The sequence below is a fragment of the Accipiter gentilis genome, chromosome 13, assembly GCF_929443795.1.
Source record: "Accipiter gentilis chromosome 13, bAccGen1.1, whole genome shotgun sequence".
Lineage (NCBI taxonomy): Eukaryota > Metazoa > Chordata > Aves > Accipitriformes > Accipitridae > Astur > Astur gentilis.
The window spans coordinates 33,504,881-33,524,584 of record NC_064892.1 but is presented as its reverse complement, the minus strand read 5'-3'; the positions used below and the strand labels follow the sequence as shown (position 1 = coordinate 33,524,584).

General features: G+C 42.4%; 1 protein-coding gene across 3 annotated transcripts in view; it reads right to left on the bottom strand.

Annotated features, from left to right (window-relative positions):
• Positions 1-10,596: 10,596 nt before the first annotated feature.
• Positions 10,597-19,704, bottom strand: part of RNASEH2B (ribonuclease H2 subunit B) — a 44,586-nt gene continuing 35,478 nt past the window's right edge. For all 3 annotated transcript variants that reach the window (XM_049815757.1, XM_049815758.1, XM_049815759.1), the window contains 3 exons: positions 18,629-18,709; positions 15,303-16,678; positions 10,597-12,580 (listed from right to left, as the gene is read on the bottom strand). In XM_049815757.1, the coding sequence (XP_049671714.1) occupies positions 16,571-16,678; positions 18,629-18,709 (189 nt within the window). In that variant the 3' untranslated portion in view covers positions 10,597-12,580; positions 15,303-16,570. The remainder of the gene's footprint in view (positions 12,581-15,302; positions 16,679-18,628; positions 18,710-19,704) is intronic.

The window sequence follows — 19,704 nt, the reverse complement described above, 5'->3', positions numbered from 1 at the left end:
CCGGGGAGGTCACCTCCGCTCCAAACATTTTAGGGGCCACACGAAGGAGGGAGAAGTCGGAGGAGGAAGCACATCGTCATTTCAAGGTGCAGCATAGATGCCTGTCTAGGACCAGCAGCCGTGCCCCGAGGGCTCCCCTCGTCCCAGCTGGCAGTGCTCTCCGCACGCTTGAACCCAGGTCCGTGAGCTCTCCTGGTCCATCCCACGCCACCGCTTGGGGACAACGCCTGCGTTCTTTTCAGAGCTTTTACTCTGCTGCAGCTCAAGCTGTATGTATGCAAGAAGGAAAAAAAACCCAACCGACTGAATGAGATCATTTTTCTCTTCTCATCTCAGACATTCAGCCTGCTAGCCACGGTTACTGGAATAAAGCAGGGAAGCTCTTTTTCCATAGCAAGCCATCTGGTTGACATAGACTCACACTGATGCTAATCTGTTGGTTTCTTTCTTTTTATTATTATTTTTTTTTCCTGAGGAACACTTCATCTGCAGCTGTAAATTCAGACCTGCTCCCTCTGTGTGCAGAGCATTCATTTTGCACACATATTTATTACCGCATTATGCCCCATTGTAGGTGTCAGGAAATCATTGTTATCCTTGGTGTGTCTACGTTGTTCTAATGTCAGGGATGTACTTTCAAATGGAAATTAAGCAATTATGTTTCACATGGGGAAACCTGACAGACGCATAGATTTTTACACCACTGGCAATGTCGCTGTCACAAAAGCAGACATTGTTCTCGGCGGACTGTCAAAGAAATATAATGTATTTCAAGAGCAAAGCGGGAGGGGAGCGAGGAGGGGGAACGCGGGGTAATTAACTGTGTGATTCGAGTTCATAGATCATGGAGCTGTTTAACTTCAAAATGCAATAACGACATGACAATGAGGCTACTTAACTCATCCTTGAAAAGGAGGTTTCCAGCAGCCTTTTAAAACACAAATAAAGGCTTTCGACCCTATCTGCACCTCCAGCCTGGTTAAACCAGGATGCTACTGCGGGTTTGCTATTTGCACTGTTTATTTAGGCATTGGTTTAAGTAGCTGCCAGGACAAGTGCTGTAGGAGCGAAGGGCCATGCTGGTTCCCAGTTTATTGAACATCAGCCCTCTAGCCGAGCTGGGCAGGTGATGTCCTTGGAGCAGGGAGCTGGGGGATCCTTCGCCTGGCGAGAACCGTGTGCCACAGGTTGGTGCCGTGCGTGAAATGGGGACGGGGACCTTCTCAGCCCCCATGGCTCCGTCGTTGTAATGCAGCACACAGCACCGGTCTAGAGCTTCCCTCCTCCTCGCCTCCCCCCAGTTATTTTTGGTTTGTTACGGGCTTTATTCAGCAGTCTTTTGTGTAACTCTCCCCTGCCCTTGGTCATTAGCTTCATACTACTCCCCCGGGTGTAATAGACCAACAGCAGTCCAAAGCCGGCAGCCAGCGAGCGCAGGCAAAGGGCTGTACTCGTGCCCAATTGAAATCAGCAGGAATCTGGGGCCCAAGGAAGAGAATATTTCAAAAAATGAAGTCTTTTAAAAATGTTTCAATCAAATAGCCACCAGTAAACACACATATTTTACAGCAGGGGCTGTAAAGAAGTACAGCGGTGTACGTCAAAAACTAAGCATCCAGTTAAATGGATTTCTAGGCAAGATCAAAAAGCACTTAGCACCATTCAGGGAGAATTTATTTGTTTAATGGATATTTTAGGCGGGCAAATCCTGTAGTCTTCACTAAGGCAAAATTCTTGTGATTGAGATTACAGAGGGACAACTGAAGATCAGGACTCCTGTAAGCCCAGAGCTGCGTGAACATGGCTGAGGAAACGGGCCTCGCCTCAAGGGGCTCACATTAAAAATACAAGGCGTCACAAAAACACTGATGGGGGAAAAGCAGAGAATTCTATCCTTCCTTCCCTCCCTGAGGCAAAAAAAAGGCATATATCTCACTCCAGGTCTCAGTGGAGTTTTAGGAGCAAGCCAAGAACTGAACCCAGACCACTCAGATGCCCGTCTTGGCTTTGAAGCTCCTCCTCTGGTCAGTCAGGTCACCTTTGCCTGTGTGAGAGAAGAATAAAACCCACAGCTGTTGGTCTGGGTCCAGCTGGGTGCAGGCGTCCAGGGGCTGCTGCTCCTACAGATGCAGAGCAGAAGCCCTCGTTGCCACCCAGACGCATCTGCGGAACATGAGGAGACCCTACCCCCAACCCTGCAGCCCAAGGAGCCTCGCTGGGAAACTGTGCCTACTGGGACCCATAGGTCTCCAGCTGGGAACCAGTGTTGATGTCATTGGCTTCAGAACATGAACCCTTCTGTCCCCGTCTACTGCAGGTCCCTCCTTGTTCTTCCTACCTACTCTCTGACCCTGGTCGCTCTGGTTTAATTCTTTTCCCAGTCTCCCAGGAAGGTATCACTGTTCATGAAGACACCCCCTCCTGATCCTTCCTCCTGTCCATTTATTTCATCCTCAGCCCCTGGCAGAAGATAAACCATGTGAAACCCAAAAGTCCTCCCTGAGGAGATTAAAAGATTGCTGGACAAACAAGTGCTGCTCTGACACCAGTAGATTAGCACCACATGGCTTCTTCAACAAGAGACAAAAAAAATCAATGCCCCACAGATTAGGTGGGTAAAATGAACAAAGAAGCAAGCCCAAATGATAAAGCTCCCTGGAAGTGCAGAAGGGGTATCAGGGTCAGCATCAGCTGGGCTTCTGTCGAGCAAGGCTGGGGTGGAGGGTGATGACCTTTTTTGGCCATCTGCAAATACATATGTTACAACAACCTGGCAAAACACACAAAATCTTTCCTAGGAATATTTGCAGCTGATAGGGTGCTAAAGGAGAAAACCAAGTTAGTGACACTGTCAGGATAGTGGGCCACAAGCAATCCATATGCATGGCAGCGCTGCCATGCCTAGAGGTAAAGAGCACTGGCCATCCCAGGAAACAATGGATCTGAGAAAAAAGCATGGCGTGGGCCCAGCGTACTCCTGATGGAGCACCCACACCACGTGCAACGTTGGGGTCAAAAGGGAGAACATGATCCTTGGATATTGAATTGCAAAATCCCAAGTAGGATCTGGATTTTTGAAAAATTCAGACTTGAACCAAGAGAACGGGAAAGTAAATCTTATGATGAAAGACTCCAATCTACTCCACTTCCACAAAAAAAGCTGAAGGGTGACAACTCAGGGTGCAGAGGGTGGTTTTGTTCTCCACCCCAAAAAGAAGAAAGATATCCAGTGGCTAGAAGGTAAAGCCCAACATACTTTGGATAAAAATAAAGTACATACTCTCGATCAGGAGGATACTTAAGCACAAACACCTTGCCAAGGTCTGGATGAGCAAATCAACATTGAGTGTTCTTTATTGTAAGAATGGTGGTCTGCTTTATATGGGAGTTCATCTAAGTCCTTTATTATTATAGGACAGTAGAATAAATTGGGTTGGGAGGCACCTCAGGAGGTCTGTATGAAACCTCCTGCTCAAAGCAGGGTCAGATACAAGATCAGACCAGGTTGTTCAGGGCTTTATTCAGTCAGGTCCTACCTCTCAGTATCTTGACTGATCCCACTAACTTGGTGTCATCAGCAAGCTTGATGAGAGCACACTCCTCACCTCATCCAGGTCGCTGATATAGCTATCAAACAAGACAGATTCCAGGACAGACCTATGATACCCACTAGTCCCACACATCCAGGTAGGGTCTGACCAGTAACCATGACCCTTCGAGCCTGGCCATCCAACCAGGCTTTCACCCATCTGGTTGCCCACCCATCCAGACCATAATGTCCCAACCTGGGTACAAGAATACTAGGGGAAAGTGTGTAAAAAGCCTTACTAAAAATCAGTGCAAATGGCACTCGCTGCTCTTGCCTCAACCACAAATCCAGTCATTTTATCACAGAAAGCCATCAAGTAGGTCAGGTGTGATTTACCTTCTCATAAACCTGGGCTGTTTTTCTCGCAAGCCTGGAAACGTGCTCCAAAAGGGCTTGTTCCATGCTTTTCTCATGGACTGCAGTGAGACCAACTGCCCTTTAGTTCCCTAGATTACTCTTTTGGCTTTTATTTGCAGATGGGTGCAATAGTCACCTTTCTCCAGTCATCAGAGACCTCCCTCAGTCTCCACAACCTTTCAAAAATGATAAAGAGCAACCTAGCAAGGGCTGAACTCTCATCAACCTTGGATGCAGCCTGTTAGTCCCATGGACTTGTACAGGTTGGATTCACTCAAGTAGTCTCTGACTCAGTCCTGCACTGCTGGTTCTCCTTGAACCCTTTCAGTGCACACAGAGATCTGGGACACCTTTTTTGGTGAAGACGGAAGCAAATGAAGGCATTGAGCACTTCAGCCCTGTAGGTGTCCAGTGTCAATATATCACCTGCCCCATTCAGTAACAGGCCCCCATATTTCTTGTTCAGCCTATTACTACTAATGTAGAAGCCCTTCCTGTTGTCCTTCATGTCCCTTGCAAACCTCAATTCCAGCTGTGCTTCGAGTTTTCTGACACCATCCCTTCATGCCTGGGAAATTCCTCTTAAATTCCTTGTCTGTCATCAGGCCACGCTTCCACCTCCTGTGTACTGCACCTCCTTCCATATTGCACTGGAGCTCTACCACGAGTCCTCTGCTTTACCATGCTGGTCTCCTGGACTACTTGTTTTCATGAGTTTTGGGGTGACCTCTTCCTGTGCTTGGAGGATACTGCCCTTACAGACATATGTCAGCTTTCATGAGGTCCTTTTCCCTCCAGGGCAGCCCCCATGGGATCTCACCTACCAGTGCCCTGACTAAGCTGAACTCTGCTCACCTGAAGTCCAGGGTCTGCATTCTGCTGTTCTCCTTCCTTATTCCCATCAGGATCTTAAATTCCACTATTTCATAGGCATTATAGCTAAGGCTGCCATTATCACATCCCCAGCCAGTTCTTCCTTGTCAGAGTGGCAGATCCAGCTATGCATCACTCCTGGTTGGTGCGTCCAGTTACCTGAGCGAAGGAACTATCTCTGACACCATCCAGAAATATTCTTGACTGCTTGTGTCCAGCTGAGTTGCCCTTCCAACAGATGTTAGGTAGGTTAAAGTCCCCTGGGAGAACCAGGGTCTGTGTTTAAAGAGTTCATATGCTTCCTCACCTTGGTCTGTGACACACTCCCACCACGATGTCACACTCACTCTCTTCTCTTCTGGTCCCATCCCACAAGCTCTCAAGCAAGCAGACTGTTGTTGGTCCTGTAGAGGAGCTCCATACATCCAGACTGCTCCTTCACGTAGACAATAGTCCCTCTCTTCATCTTCCCTGAGCTTGTGTCAGTCCGTCACAACTCTCCACTTGGGCAAACTGTCCCGCTACGTCTGTTACGCCATCGGTGGTGTGGCTGCACGCAGAGCTCTAGTTCCTCCTGCTTGTTTCCCAGACTGACTGCATTTGTGTAATTATACTTGAGGCAAGCATCCCTTTGCCCTGCTTTATATTTATGAGGTCATATACAACACACTGCAGCCTGTTTTTGACCTTGTACGCTGCTACCTCACTTAAGAGGGTCACCTCCCTCCCTTGTCTTTCCTAGTTCAGCTCTCCTTACCAGGTTGGTCAAAAGGTGCTTTTCCTCCGCTTTGTCAGGTGGATCCCATCTCTCCCTAGCAGGCTCAATCCTCAGAGTGGGTCCTATGGTCGTAAATGCCCAATTGACACCAGGTGTGCAACTGGGTGTTGACCCACCGGAGCTATCTGTTCCTCCCCAAGCCCTTCCCTTGACTCATGGAGACCAGGTGTTGTGAGTATAATGGCTTAGGCTCTGCCAACCTATAAATTTAAGTATGTTAATAGGTACTGCTCATTTAAACTCAATGCTTTCAAACCCTAGGCCAGAATTTAGCTACACAACTTCCATTCTGTTCAATAGGGCTTGTGTGGTTACACTTCGGCAGAGTTAAAAATACTCATGTGCACATAGAGTAGAACGCGTGGACACAAGTATGAGGACATCTGAGAATGTCACTGTTTGTAGTTATTCTGCAAGTCCTCTGGGACAGATACCTCATCTCTCAGTGGTCTTCAAAGCCAAGCAGGACTTTTTTGTACACTGTAAAAATAAACAGTCTTCTATAAAGAACTGCTGAAAAAGGCCCTGGAAAACTCTGGACCCAGAATCCCTCTGATCCTTGTAAGTGCTACTGGCAAACTCATTTCTGTGGTGGTTTTCTCTTAAAAAGGTCCAGTAACATTTTCTTCTTGCTGTGGAGTAGCATGTCCATTCTAATGAGTTACTGCTTTTTAGTAGTTGCCTGCTACCTAGTGGTTTTCACATACTACTGGCACAAGTAAAGAACGTTTACTGCACAACTCCCAGACAAAATGAGAGGATGGAAAAGTGCTGAACCGCGGTCCTCTTTGCTCCCCTGTGCTGTCCAAGCTCTCTGTTTCCTCTCTGCCCTTCCTATCTTGAGTCTTTTTTCCCCCATAACTTCCTGCAAAAAAAAAAAATACTCTGATCCCTGTAGGAGATCACTTGGCCCATGCTGCTGGTCACCAAGCAGCAACCCTGGAAGGAAAATGTTGGTCTGTTCAAGCCCGGCACATGCACACAGGGACAATTTGCCTTGGAAACAAAAAACACAGCAGACAATCCTCCCTGAAAGTCTCCTCTCTGCCAAAGCTGCGCTCTCTTACTGACTGGCTGGGAGAAAGGGACGTAGCACACTCACTGCAGTTCTGTGGCAGCACATCCGTTACAGGTTTCATAGAATTATAGAACAGCCCAGGTTGGAAGGGACCTCGAAAGATCTTCTGGTTCAGCCTTTTGTGGGAAGGGGAGCCTAGATGAGATTTTCTAGCACCCTCTCCAGTCGCGTCTTGGAAACCTCCAGCGATGGGGACTCTACCACATCCCTGGAGAGGCTGTTCCAGTGAATGGTTGTTCCTACTGTAAAACATTTATTTCTTACATCAAGATAAAACCTCTCCCAGTGCAATTTATACCTGTTGCCCCTTGTCTTCTCCATGTGACTTAAGAGAGCCTCATTTCTCTTCATAGCTGCCCTTTAACTACTGGAATACTGTGATGAGGTCCTGCCTGAGCCTTCTCTTCTCCAGGGAGAAAAGACCTAACTCTTTCAGTTCCTCATGGGGCAGGTTCTCCAGCCCTTCGATCATCTTCGTGGCCCTCCTCTGGACCCTCTCCAGTCTGTCCACATCTTTCTTGAATTGTGGGGACCAGAACTGGACACAGTTCTCCAGGTGCAGCCTGACAAACGCTGAGCAGAGCGGGATGATCATGCCCCTGTCTCTGCTAGATTTCCCCACTACCTTCAAACTTATTTCCTCATTTCAGTCTCACTCCAGTTCTGCCGCCGTTCCATCTGCTTAGAGCTGGAGCAGAGCACATGCTTATGGCTGTGCTGGCTGTGGAGCACTTGCAAAGGTTAAAATCCTGTCCTGCCTGGGAGGAGCGTGCATGGGGAATCTCTCCTTGTCTTCACAGATCTTGCAAGTTGCTCAAATACCCTGTCATTCAATAAGTTATCCTGGGAGCAACTATCCTGCTAAAATCTCATGAACTTGGTTTTTTTTTGCTAGGCTTATGGTATAACCAGACTCCAGAAAGCCAGAAGTTACAATTTGTGCTTACTAAGGGCAAAATCATACCAAAGCAGCACAAAAACTGTAGGGGCTTTTGTCTGTGGGAACAAATGGCAGCATTACGTCTTCCACAAAGCTTCTCTTCCGTAGAGCCCAGCCTAAACCAACAACTGATGACCTGAAAATCTTCCCTCCACCAGGCTTTGGGAGCCTGGGTCAGGGCCCGGTTACTCTGCAGCAGGTTGTCTGCCTCACACGGTGTTACGAACCGAGCGGTCGTCTCACGTTGCTTTTCCTGACTTCGGAGCGGATCAGAGTCTCCGTGTAGCTCTGGTCTCCAAAGAGGTATTCCTGCTTGTGGTAAGCATATGGGAATTCAAAGAAGTTCAGGCTGAGTTCACCGGATTCAGTTTTAAATGTATTTTTACTTAAAGTGTAATCCTGTGAGCTAGTAACTGTCACAACTTACTGTGATGAGGTAGGGAGACATAATTCACAGTTTATAGATTGAGGGACAGAGAGCTGAAGTACACTTGGATATACCCTTTCAGCTGAGCCTTAACAGCTTAAACAGTTACGACCCTCTGGCTGTTGGTTGCTGTTCTAATTCACAGTGGAAGGCTGAATGTGCCTCGCGCAATAAGTCACAGCATCGCAGCCAAAGGGGCAGGGGGCAGTTAACAGCTGAGAAACAATAACTGGAAATTAGGGGGCTAAACCTCCTTAAAATCAGTCACAAGAGTACATCTGGAAAGGCGGGGGAGAGGCCCAGATCAACTTACCTACCTTCATTGCTTGCAGATAAAGCAGGTAGTCTAGTCCAACTCCTCAGTGCTTCTTTGTGGGCTGACGGGAATGTTTTAGGCACCGGAGAGCGGGCTGCAAAATTATTGCAAACAAATTTTGCCCTCTCAAATATAGAAAAGTGATTTATGGGGGGGGGGCGGGGAGGGGGGGGAGTAATAGGGCAAAATTTCAATGATTGTTTTAGTGGGCTGTAAAGGAAAATGATATGGCAACACTGCAGAATATAATCTGTAGGGTGGAGAGGGGAGGTTTCCCCTCCCAGCAGAACAGGTTAAAAATTAAGTTTATTATGTATTTATAAAACGAGGAGAGAGAAGAGAGAAACAATACTTATTGGAAAGCTAAAGAGGTCTTGGGAGCCTGACCTATCCTGTCTAGCCTGGAGGCTAAATTCAATTCCTCAAACACAGGACTGCCTCCAATTCTTGAAAGTGCTACGGTCATGCTGAAGACAGCTGTCTACAAGTGGTGGTGTGTACACACACACACACACACACACACAATTCTTCCTGGAATACAAAAGTCACCTTTTTAGGATGCTCTCCGTTAATAACAGAGAAGCTGCGTAGAGACCCAACTCTCAGGTGGTTAAAATGAGGTGGGATGACTCTTTAATGACTTCCTTCAAGGAAGCTTCTGTTATCCCTGGCTACCAACCTCTGTAACCATCCTGCTCCGTTCCTCCGCTGCAGGACTGGCTACGAGATCAGAAAGTGTATCTGCTACTCTTTTACTTTCACTCCTACTAAATCAAGTTTGAGCTGTTTATGAAGAACCTCTAGCAATGCCAGCTGCACAGCGAATTCAAGAGGAAGCGGCTGGTGGTTCCATTCACAACCAGGACCGGCTTCACTCATCCGTAGGGCTGCAGAAAGCTTTGATTTTGGCCGTCTTCATGAATGCGGGTGCCTGTTCTGAAACAGTTTCCTTAGCTGGCCTGAAGTCAAGGGGAGGTAGGGCTGTACCAAGTCAGCATCTTTTGAAAACCATCTTTTGAGAAAGAATCAGGCCCTCAGAATGAAAAGGCAAAGGGTGAATGCAACAACGAACATTAGCCCAAATGAGAAGCCAGAGTTTAAAGCACAGCTTTTCACTTTTCTATTAGCTTCCCCTTTTAAAAATTGATGAGCCTCACTGGGGCGTTGTTTTACCTGTGGTAACATTGCTTGCTTTGCAACTATCTCAGGGTCCCAAACGCATTTTAAAAGGGAGCTTTGGAAAAATTAGGGCAACTTGCAATGTGACAGACCCTAAGAGACCTAACAGCCGTGCACACAGAGGGTACCAGAGAGCTAAGCTTAGACACTTGAGCTATGGCAGTTCTTCAAAGACGTAAAGCAATGTGCCATTTTCTTTAGTCTTTGTGTTACTTTGCGAATTGACTTTATTGAGCAAAGCAGTGTAAATGCTATTTCATATTTCAACAGAAGCTGCCTTAGTGCTTCGTCCTTAGCACTGGTAATTCTGTTCCTACAGATAAGCGCTGGTGAGTGATGGGTTTATGAAACAGTACAAATCTTACTGCTTTTCTTGCTTGGTTGCCATTAATACCAATAAACCAACTTGACTGCCAAATAAAAGAAACGCCACCTTTGCTTTGCCCCTTGTTCTCTGGATTTTACAAATGAAATGGCAATAAAGCTCCTAACAGCCTTGAAGCCTCATGTCAGCACTTAGCATGGCATCCTGGTGCTACGAGGATAATGTTTTGGCAGAGGAACAGCTTTTCCCTTGTGTTTGATTAACTGTCTGCTACAAAAAAACATGTAAAAGAATTGTCTATCAGTTCTGTGTAAGTCTGTGATGGAGTACCTATATACTACATACGTGATGGTAAAGAACACAAAATATGTAAGAGAAGACATGAATATCACATCATTATCTTCACCTCCACTCTCCTCCTACTATTGCTCAGAGATTCACCACCATGTTCATGAAAATCAAAATACCCAGAGTACTTACGCCAACAACTATATGTACACAGAAATGGGTTTTCACTAGAACATCTGTACGGTAAGATCCTCAAGGATTAGCCTCGCTGCTTCACTGAGGCTGTCTTAATGAACTTTTAGAGTCGTATCTATCTCAGGATTCATTATTTCCTTCGACTCAGTCTAAGAATTACTGACTACCTTGTGAAGGCTAACAGAATTAGTAGTCCAACTGCATTTTTCTTTGCATTTCTCTGTGAAATTAATGAAGTAATAATCAACAAATTATGCCAAAGATATTTATTTCTTTCTTGTACACAAATTAAAAATAAAATCTTACAAAAAATGGAATGACACTTTGAAATATATAATCTTATTCATACATCAAGCTTTTTTAAAATGTAAGCTAGAAAACCAGAAATTTCATCTTGGACCCATATAATATTCTTGCAGTACTGTCTAGAAAACTATGTTAAAATAAATATTTTCTCCTTGAAAAGGGACAGTGCACATTGCTTAACCAGACAAGTGTAAAAGTAACAAAAAGAATTCAGTGCAAATTTCAGATTACATTTCCTTTCATATATGATTTCTAGATGGTTAACAGTTCAGGTTTTTCCTATTCTGAAACAGAGTTGATCAGAATCAGTTGAAAAGAAAGTTGAATAAGCTATTGCCTCTTTGTCTTGTAATTTATTTTTTCAGCAATGTCCTAATAAACTCTTCTTGCAGCTCTCATTTGACTTGAAGTTAGGCAGAATTTGCCAGAGTAGAAGCAAAATCTTTTTTTAGTTCTTATCTAGAATGCTTCAAATATATTCAAGCTTTACAGAACGTTTAGGCATTTGCTGTTGGTGTCTGTGAACTGGGGTCACAGTTAAAATTTACAGAGGTACACATTCATTATGTTAAAAATCCTGTCAATTATTACTTTTAAAAAGTTTTGTAGCAAAGATTTAGATATTAATAGTAGTTTGATAAACAGGTATTTAAGTTAAAAACAACAGACTGCATCCGACACGCATCACTTAATGATCTCATTAGCATCCATTTTCTGTATGTTTTATGTAGACTCAGGTTGACATTTTGGTTGAAGTTCACTCCACAGAAAGCACTTCTTACATGAGTAAAAAAAATCATAAGTAATTAGGTCTTTTTTTTTTTTACCTGGGGTATTACAAAGGTTTTGGTTTAGGTCTCAACACAAAATGTACATGCTATTTTATACATGTTTTTAAGGTTTCAATCCCTTGAACAAAAGTAGTAAAATAAAAATACAGCTTCTCCATCTGCCCTTCTGAACACACGTCCTACCTCAAGCTTTCGCATTTGAAGAGTCAGACTGTCCACACAACCTGAACTAGGTGACGTCTTCCGGATGATAGGTCAGGGTTGGACAAAACCATGTAAAACAAACTCAGTGAAATGATTTCAAAAAATGTAAATGTCCTAAAAAAATATAGTTAACTTTTTTTCATTTTGGATGATTCTATGTCTGAACATTGCACTTCTAGTTCAAAAAGGCCATGTTGCTGAATTTGGCTAGATGTTGGAAAAGAAAGAAGAAAATTGCATCCAACATATTTTGCTTTGCAGCTTCTAAAACTTGTAATTACGGCCACTAAAATCATACAACCTGTTAAAAAATTCGTACAAAAAAAAAGAAAATTCATACAAAATCAAGTAATTATTTAAGACTTGCTCAAGGATGTTGTTAGTCTGACCTTTCAAAATACTCAGGCAGGTGCTTAATTTTAAGCACGTGAGTCATTGTGCCAAGAGAGATTTTATGGTGAACGCTAATGCACAAATGTTAGCTAGACTGGCTCTTCCACTTCAAGATAAGCATGGACGTAAGTGCTTTGCTGGATATAGATCAGGATGCTCAGCACCTAACAGGACTTTAGGCGCTGATCCAGCAAAGCACTTACCCACACGAACAATGCTGCTGAATTTAAGATCACTGCTCATGTGCTTAACATTAGGCATGCTCGTAAGTGCTTTCCTGGAAGGGCCCGATAGACCAATAGTGTATAAGCTATAAAATTTGAAGCAGTGTATGTTTAACACACCGCATATTTAACAATGTTAATCTGCTGAGATTTACTTTTTCTTGGAACAGGGCATGTCTAACTTCAAGCATTTATTTTCAGAAAGTGTGTAAAAAAAGCCTTTAAAAGCTGCTTTGAGATTATGGCAAGTTAAAATATTATTAGCGAGTCTCCTTATGCTCCTTTCATTTCTTCTTTGCATGTCTTTGCGCAGGCATCTAAAAAGGAAAGAGAAAACCCTAGTCATAAACATTAATCTATTCAAATAAGCATCCATGCATTTAGTTTCCCTCTAAAAAACATCGTCAGATGCAACTGAACACCTGAAAACAAGCATCACTGAACTCTTCTAAATTTCAGATCTGAAGGCAAATTCTGCCAACTATGCCGCCTTTTCCACTGAAAATATTCAAATAACCAGTTGTCACTTCTACAAATAGAACTAAGTTTATTACTTAAGACTGAAAATGATGTGCAAGTTCAACCCTTACATGTCCCTAAGTCAGTGCTGGTATTTCCATATTTTTTCCATGCCCACTGATGTCAATCCACTTGCAATGTGAAATTTAAAAAAGTAGAAACGTAAGAGTTGCTTATTCCCAAAACAACAACTATAAAAGCATCACAACTCATCAGATATTTACATGAACATGGAGAGATGGCATGTTAATCCAGAAAAAGAAATAAAGACAGACCACATTTCTGTAGTGGTGCTGGCATATTGTTTCAGACTAAACTAACCAAGGAAGAAATAGCAAAGCAGCACTTCATAATGACCTACTGCTACTGCTGGCCAGGCAGAGTAACTATATTTAAATCCTCATTGTGGTAGGAAATATTGCTTTATGTATTTGGCACCATATGCTCTTCATAACTTCTTACAGCTACATGTTGAGGAAGTTTCAAAGTTACTAAATGTATTTCATTCTTTCCTAAAGGGAAAAGAGTTTTTGTTTTCATGTGAAAGCTCTAATGGCTTTTGGAAATGGCTTATTTTTTTTTGTCATGCACAAATTCCTGCTCAACCAAAAGCACAGTCACTAATAAAATTACTATTGTTGTAAGTTACGGCATAGCTGACAGCTGAAGTCGAGATGTGACACACTAAAGCTCAACGCATCTATGCACAGAGGAAGAACTCTAGACTTGGTCCTTGAGTGCATGGGCAGATGTAAAAGTCATGTACAGAGAAAGAAAAAACACAAATTGGTACCCCAGATCTGAAGTCAGCACAAAGGCCTCCCATTTCTATCAGAATTACCTTCTTCTGTCTTGAATTCTGACCAGAGAAACTGGGACTTTTTTCTTAGAAGAAAGGTTCTTGAACTGTTCAGTCAATGAAAAGACGCATTTCCAAACTTTATTTCACAAAACTTTTGAACTACTAGAAACCAAACCCCTAAACCTAGCAGATTTAAATATCTAGAAGAGCTTCTACCATCTGTCTACCTCACAGTTCCTGTTTCTGATGTAACTCTCTCCCATTCTTGGTTTTCCACTCAAGCATCCATCCCATGCTTGTCTGCTGTCTCAACATCTTCTAGTGCTTGGAATTAGCTTTCCATTAATAGAAACACAACTCCTTTCCTCTCATTTACCAAAATACTGCCCAGGATGTTACTTACTGCATAAAACACCATTAATGTTGTCAGCATGTGCCTGTTATTTTTTTTTTTTCCCCCTAACATTATCCTGCACTTGCGAGTGGTGGTTTTCAAAAGTTGTCATCACTGGTGCACCCCTTCTCCTACTGATCTGAAGTCGGGGGGTTTCTTTGACTGTCAGATAAACTGCTGGGCTAGGCTGAATGTTTTTCAAAATCGAACCCTTACAGTTCATGACTGCGATTGCTCATTCTGGGCTCACCAAATGCTAGTTCTTTCCAATCGTAGCAAAGACCCATGGGATAAACCAATATGTGCTGCTACAGGGCTGATCTTCAGTTACAGCTGAGGCAAGTAAGGTGAGAAAAAAGCAAGATGGCAAATCTAAAAGTGGCACACATAGAAATTGTCACAGACGATGACACCTACTATTAAATTTTAAACTTGTCTGATAGTTAATATCAGAAAAGGAAACTTTACTGATAGGGCTGGTGAAATTCTGCTAAAGACAGCTGAGCAACAAGGCAGTATGGTACAACAGGAATTTCTCTATGGCTCCACGTTGCAATTCCTGGGGTTTTTGTGTCCCCTACTGCTCTCCACCCCCCTATATTGTTTCAAAAAGTTGACATTCATGCCTGGAATTTTATTAAAGCACCAAATGACTGGGGAGAATGATCTAAATGAAAAATCAATGAAGTCTCTGCATCTGAATCACACTTCTCAGCCTACATTCAAGCCACTAATACTATGGGTTGATTTTCAGAGATAAGGAAGACGTAGTGATTCCTCAGAATGCCTGAGAAGGATTTTCTTCTAAGGAGCTTCATTTTGGGTCTAGATAATCCACTTCAGACAAACATTTTTAAAACTGGGAACACTGTACGCTATTGGGACGCTATCCACATTTGTTAAATAAATCCCTCTGTAATCAGATAGTAATTCCATAGATTTCCAAATTATTCTCCTCCATCTGGAATTCCAACCATACTGATTTCCCCATTTACAAACTATGTCTGAAACTTCAAAAAAACCCCACTGGTCTGAAAGGCATACAAACCCCAATAACAATTGCAAAACTGCACACACCATAGCAAGGCTTCTCAGTGTTTTCTGGTTGGAAGAGAATGCCACAGAGCTCTTTAACCCAACAGACACCACTGTAATCCAAGGGTCGTAAATGACAGCAAGCAAGTCTGAAGTGGAAAAATGGCAAAAATGAAGAAACCCCTGGTTTCTCTGAAACTCCCAATTATCAAGGGATACAGGCAGGTTCTCTACTGAGCTGAAGTAGCAAAGAATGACATTATCTTAAGAGTGCCTTTCTAAAACACACTTTGTAGTTGATCCACAGTAATGAAATGACTCAGTGCAACTACTGGTGGATGAAACGACGAGTGTTGTGCAGAACTGGCTAGACCTATACAAATGATCCCAGTGACGCCATCTCTTTTTCAATTCTGTGAATCAGGGAAGTTGCAACACAGCAGACAGCTACCACTCTGAATATATAGGAATACTCTGTAATGAGGAAAGAACACACCCAAGAGTGAGTAGTGCTTTTTAAGTAACAGTCCTACCTTGTGCAAAGCTTCATAAAACTAAACCTTATCAAAGACACTCACACTTAAGCTTTTGAATCCAGCTCGAGATAGGCTTCTTTTAAAACCCCAGTTTTACCTTTAAATAAATCTTTCCCTAATTATTTTTGTAAGGACCTATTGACCTTGGAACTCAACATAAAAATACCCCATATTGCTATGTGTTAAGAGATTTATCGTGGAAGCCCAAAGTGATGCTGTAATTCTTTAAGGATTAAAATTTATACACAGGAAAATACCAAAACCCCTTAAGAAATGTCCTGAAGACTAACCTAACTCTTGAAGCATACAGCAAACACAACGCTGTCCTGAAACCTAACCTAATTCTTGAAGCATACAGCAAAAACAACACGCACAATATTGTTACACAAAGCACTTTATTGCATTACATGCACATTGACATTTATTGCAATTTGTTTCTAGTATATTCAAAACAACCCAAATCCCAATATAGACACTATCTTTGCCTCAATAAATTTCCACGATTGGCAATGCTTACATCAGCACTTAGACTTGAGTCAACATAAAAATCTAACAACACCATCCTACTCTGCTGTTACACTGTGTAAAAATCTCCAGAAAGTCTCAAAAAATAATGCACCTTATGAATGAAAAAAACTCTCCTTAAAAACTCAAAGGAGGGCATGTCTCCAGCCCAGAATGGAGTGCAATGGAGAAAACTCTGTGGTGGCCTTGACTGAGCTTATTCTAGAACAAGCAGCAGTTCAGTATGGTACCATGCTAAATCTTGCTTCTCAGCTCACAGGACCATGCTAATGCAGCTAGGCTCTCTTCCTGACCCAGGCTGGAATATCTGCATGGTACTGCCTTGCCCCGCTGAGGCGTGACAGCTCTCTCAACACCAACTCACAGATCTCTTCAACGCACTCCACCATGTACATAGACATGCCCTGCATATACTATACCAACAAAAAAGCCCAGGAGACATCTTTAGCTTAACATAAAAATAACCACTGTATAAAACTTTTTCGAGAACAAGTCTTTATTTTGATGCTTTAGGTTTGGAGCTGAAGAAGGTGGAAATGGATTTCATTCCACTCTTATCAACTTTGGCAAGAGCCTTCTGTGCTGCAGACATCTTGCTGTTTGCCTGTTAGTGAAATGATAAACAGAAAAAGTTAAGCAGCATCTCCATAGGAGGGGAGTATAAGCTACAAAATCCTAAATACAGAAGTCAAGCAAGAAGTTGAATTGCTTTTTACTATACAGCAGTAAAGATAATATTATGCAGGCTTTAAATTGTAGGAGAGAAACCTTACAAAACAAATTTGAGATTATTCAAACAGAAGAATACTTGTCACAAATTACTTAGCCTCAGACAAAGACAGAGAATCAATTACAAGGACAAGGAGGTAAAACATCTTTCCTTTCTGCAGAATGAGGTATCCTAACTCAAACGTTTACTTTGGGATAATCCCTGAGTGTACATTAAGAGGAATAATGCACGCAATCTAACAGATGCATACTGTACCCTCCGACTCAATCTCATGATTATGCTGTCAGCAGGCTGAATTACAGCCTTGCATTACAGATGATGAATAATTCACACTGATTTATTATCAAAGACTCTATGCACAGTGAAATAAAGGGAACAGAGTTGGAAGAACTAAGAATGAAGAAGGTAACTAAAATTTGAAAAGCACTTCGAGGCCACTGGGACAACTTCCCAGACTTTTACACCTAAAACACATTTTATGAGCCACATTTTATAAAGCTGACCTCTTTTCTGTCTTACATTTTAAAATGTTGTGTTTTAAATCTCTAGCCGTTTTCCCTATTAAGAAAACTTTGCATTGACCTTTCTTTATGATACTCCTCAGTCTGCAGGACTTCACAATTACAATACTTGGGATCAGCTAGAAGGTTATGGATAGGATGGAGATATGCAACAACAGTATGATCGTCTGTGTTACTATACAAACAAAACCACTGCCAAAGTATTTAAAAAAGAGTAGTATACTGTACAGAGTCCAAGAGCTATCTTTCCTTTCCCAGATTCTCTCATCAATGTGCTTCATTATTTCAGAAGTAAATCATATTTAATGTTAAAATGAATTATCTCTTCTCAGTTTATTTCTATCTTTATGCTCAGTTCAAAAGCTATAGGTACATAATGGAGGAAGGGGGTAAACATGCATACTTTAAACTATTTATCACCTTCACTTAGGGGGCAATCCTCTTCCTACTTCAAAACTAGCATGTGCCCCGAGTACATAAAATTCTGGGGGCTTTGGGGGAAGGACAGAACGCATCTGTCACCAGCTGCTTCTCTTTGCAAAGGGCTAAAGAGTAGTCAGCATTAGTCTGAAGGTCACAAGACCAGCACAGAGTGCCTTTTTGGTTCCCAATAGACTGGAGAAGGATTCATTTTCTTTCAGTGTTCAGAGGAATAAGCCAGTGCAAGCCTCACAACCTTGGCACACACAGTCAGAATCTATTTCTTTTCACATCCCTGTTGCTCTCCTAGGAATAGTACAGTGGCAGGCACCACTGGACTCAGATTTGAATTGGCGTCCAAACTTGCGTTGGAGCTGGCAATCAGCAAGCTCTGTGTTGATTTAACTTCATTAAGTTGACATAAGTAAATGCACAAGCAATATTTCTAGGTAAAAATAAAGCCTGTCTTAGCATCCCTTGGAATTCAAGTGAATGCTGCCATCTTTGTTACTTTTTCAAATAACTGAAATGTAACAGTTGCTATCACTAAGCCATAGGATTTCTCATCTAAAGATCTCAAAAAGCTTTGCAAACACTAGCTGAGTACCTTAACACGTGTCAAAGCCTGTGAGGTTCACTGGAATGTTCACTGATAAAATACGGTCACACAGTTACAGTATAGAAGAGTTCCGAATGGGACATTAAGACTATCAAAGTCAAATTAAATCTGAATGAAAAGTTCAATGAGATAAAACTACAGACATCTGCCATTTTGTATTTGTTTTTCTGGTGTGTTTTGGAGGAGGAAAATAGGCACTCTGTGCTAATGCTGGGTATTAATCTATGCTTTAGCAAAACATGCATGAATGCAAGGCTTGCTTACCTTTTTGGTTTTCAGATTGTTGCTGTTAAACTTAGTATAGTCTTCTTCTGCTTCCACAGGGACATCAGATAATTTCCTTTTCTGAAATGTTAGAGTGAGGAAGTTGCTGTGTCAACCACTTTTATGATGTACACACATGGAAGTTTAAAGCTTTGGCTTTATAACGTAACGATAGCACCAAAACAGGACTGGCAATCAACTGAAGAATCTGCAGTAACAGTGGAAGATTTCTCTTTGTAATTGTCTTCTTTACACATGGATATATACCATCTCTACAGTATTCAGAAGAGATCATTCAGTGTCAGGGGAAGCATTTTCTTCTTCCTAGCTTTCTGAAGAATGACTTCTAGAAATCACCTAAATCCCATTTTTAACTTCCATGACTGTGACTTCGGTGTCAGAGTCTATTCAGGGAACCTTTATGGAGCAACTGTTGGAAGTTAGTGTCTAACAGCCAGGGAACCTAGGCTCTGGTCCCCATGGTCTCATGGAACTGTGCAGCAACTCCAGTGTTATTGCTATCTGCCAACACAAGTGGACCATCATCTAGTCTATTATCTGTTTGTGCACAACCTTTAGAAGTAATTAGCTTCTACAGTTTGGCAACAGTAAAACACTGACATAGTTCTGCTGACTGCTTCATCACTTGAATCCAACAGTATATTAAGAAGCTTGACTCTGCATGTGCTGTGTGCCTTCTAACTTCAAAAATAATGGAAGTGAACGGTTCTCGGCACTTCACATGATCAGGCTGTAAGAATGAATATTTCTTTCCATAAACTGTGAGCATGTGTTTAGTTTAAAGGTGAAAACTTCCTGGTATGTTTCCAAAGGGGAAAAAAAAGTATATAGTATTTTACAACACTATTTTTATTATTATTATATATCTGATATTACTACCCTGTCCTTAATATCCTGTGAAATCTAAACTGTGGCCTTCCTAGATTTTGTGCCAAAGAGAGTGATTTTGCAAGCAACTTGGATGGTACCATACATTTTAAAATCCTGTTTTATTCATTTTGTTTATGGTGCTTGTGATCTCTCTCTCTTTCCTCCCCTTCTTTGGCACAGAAGCC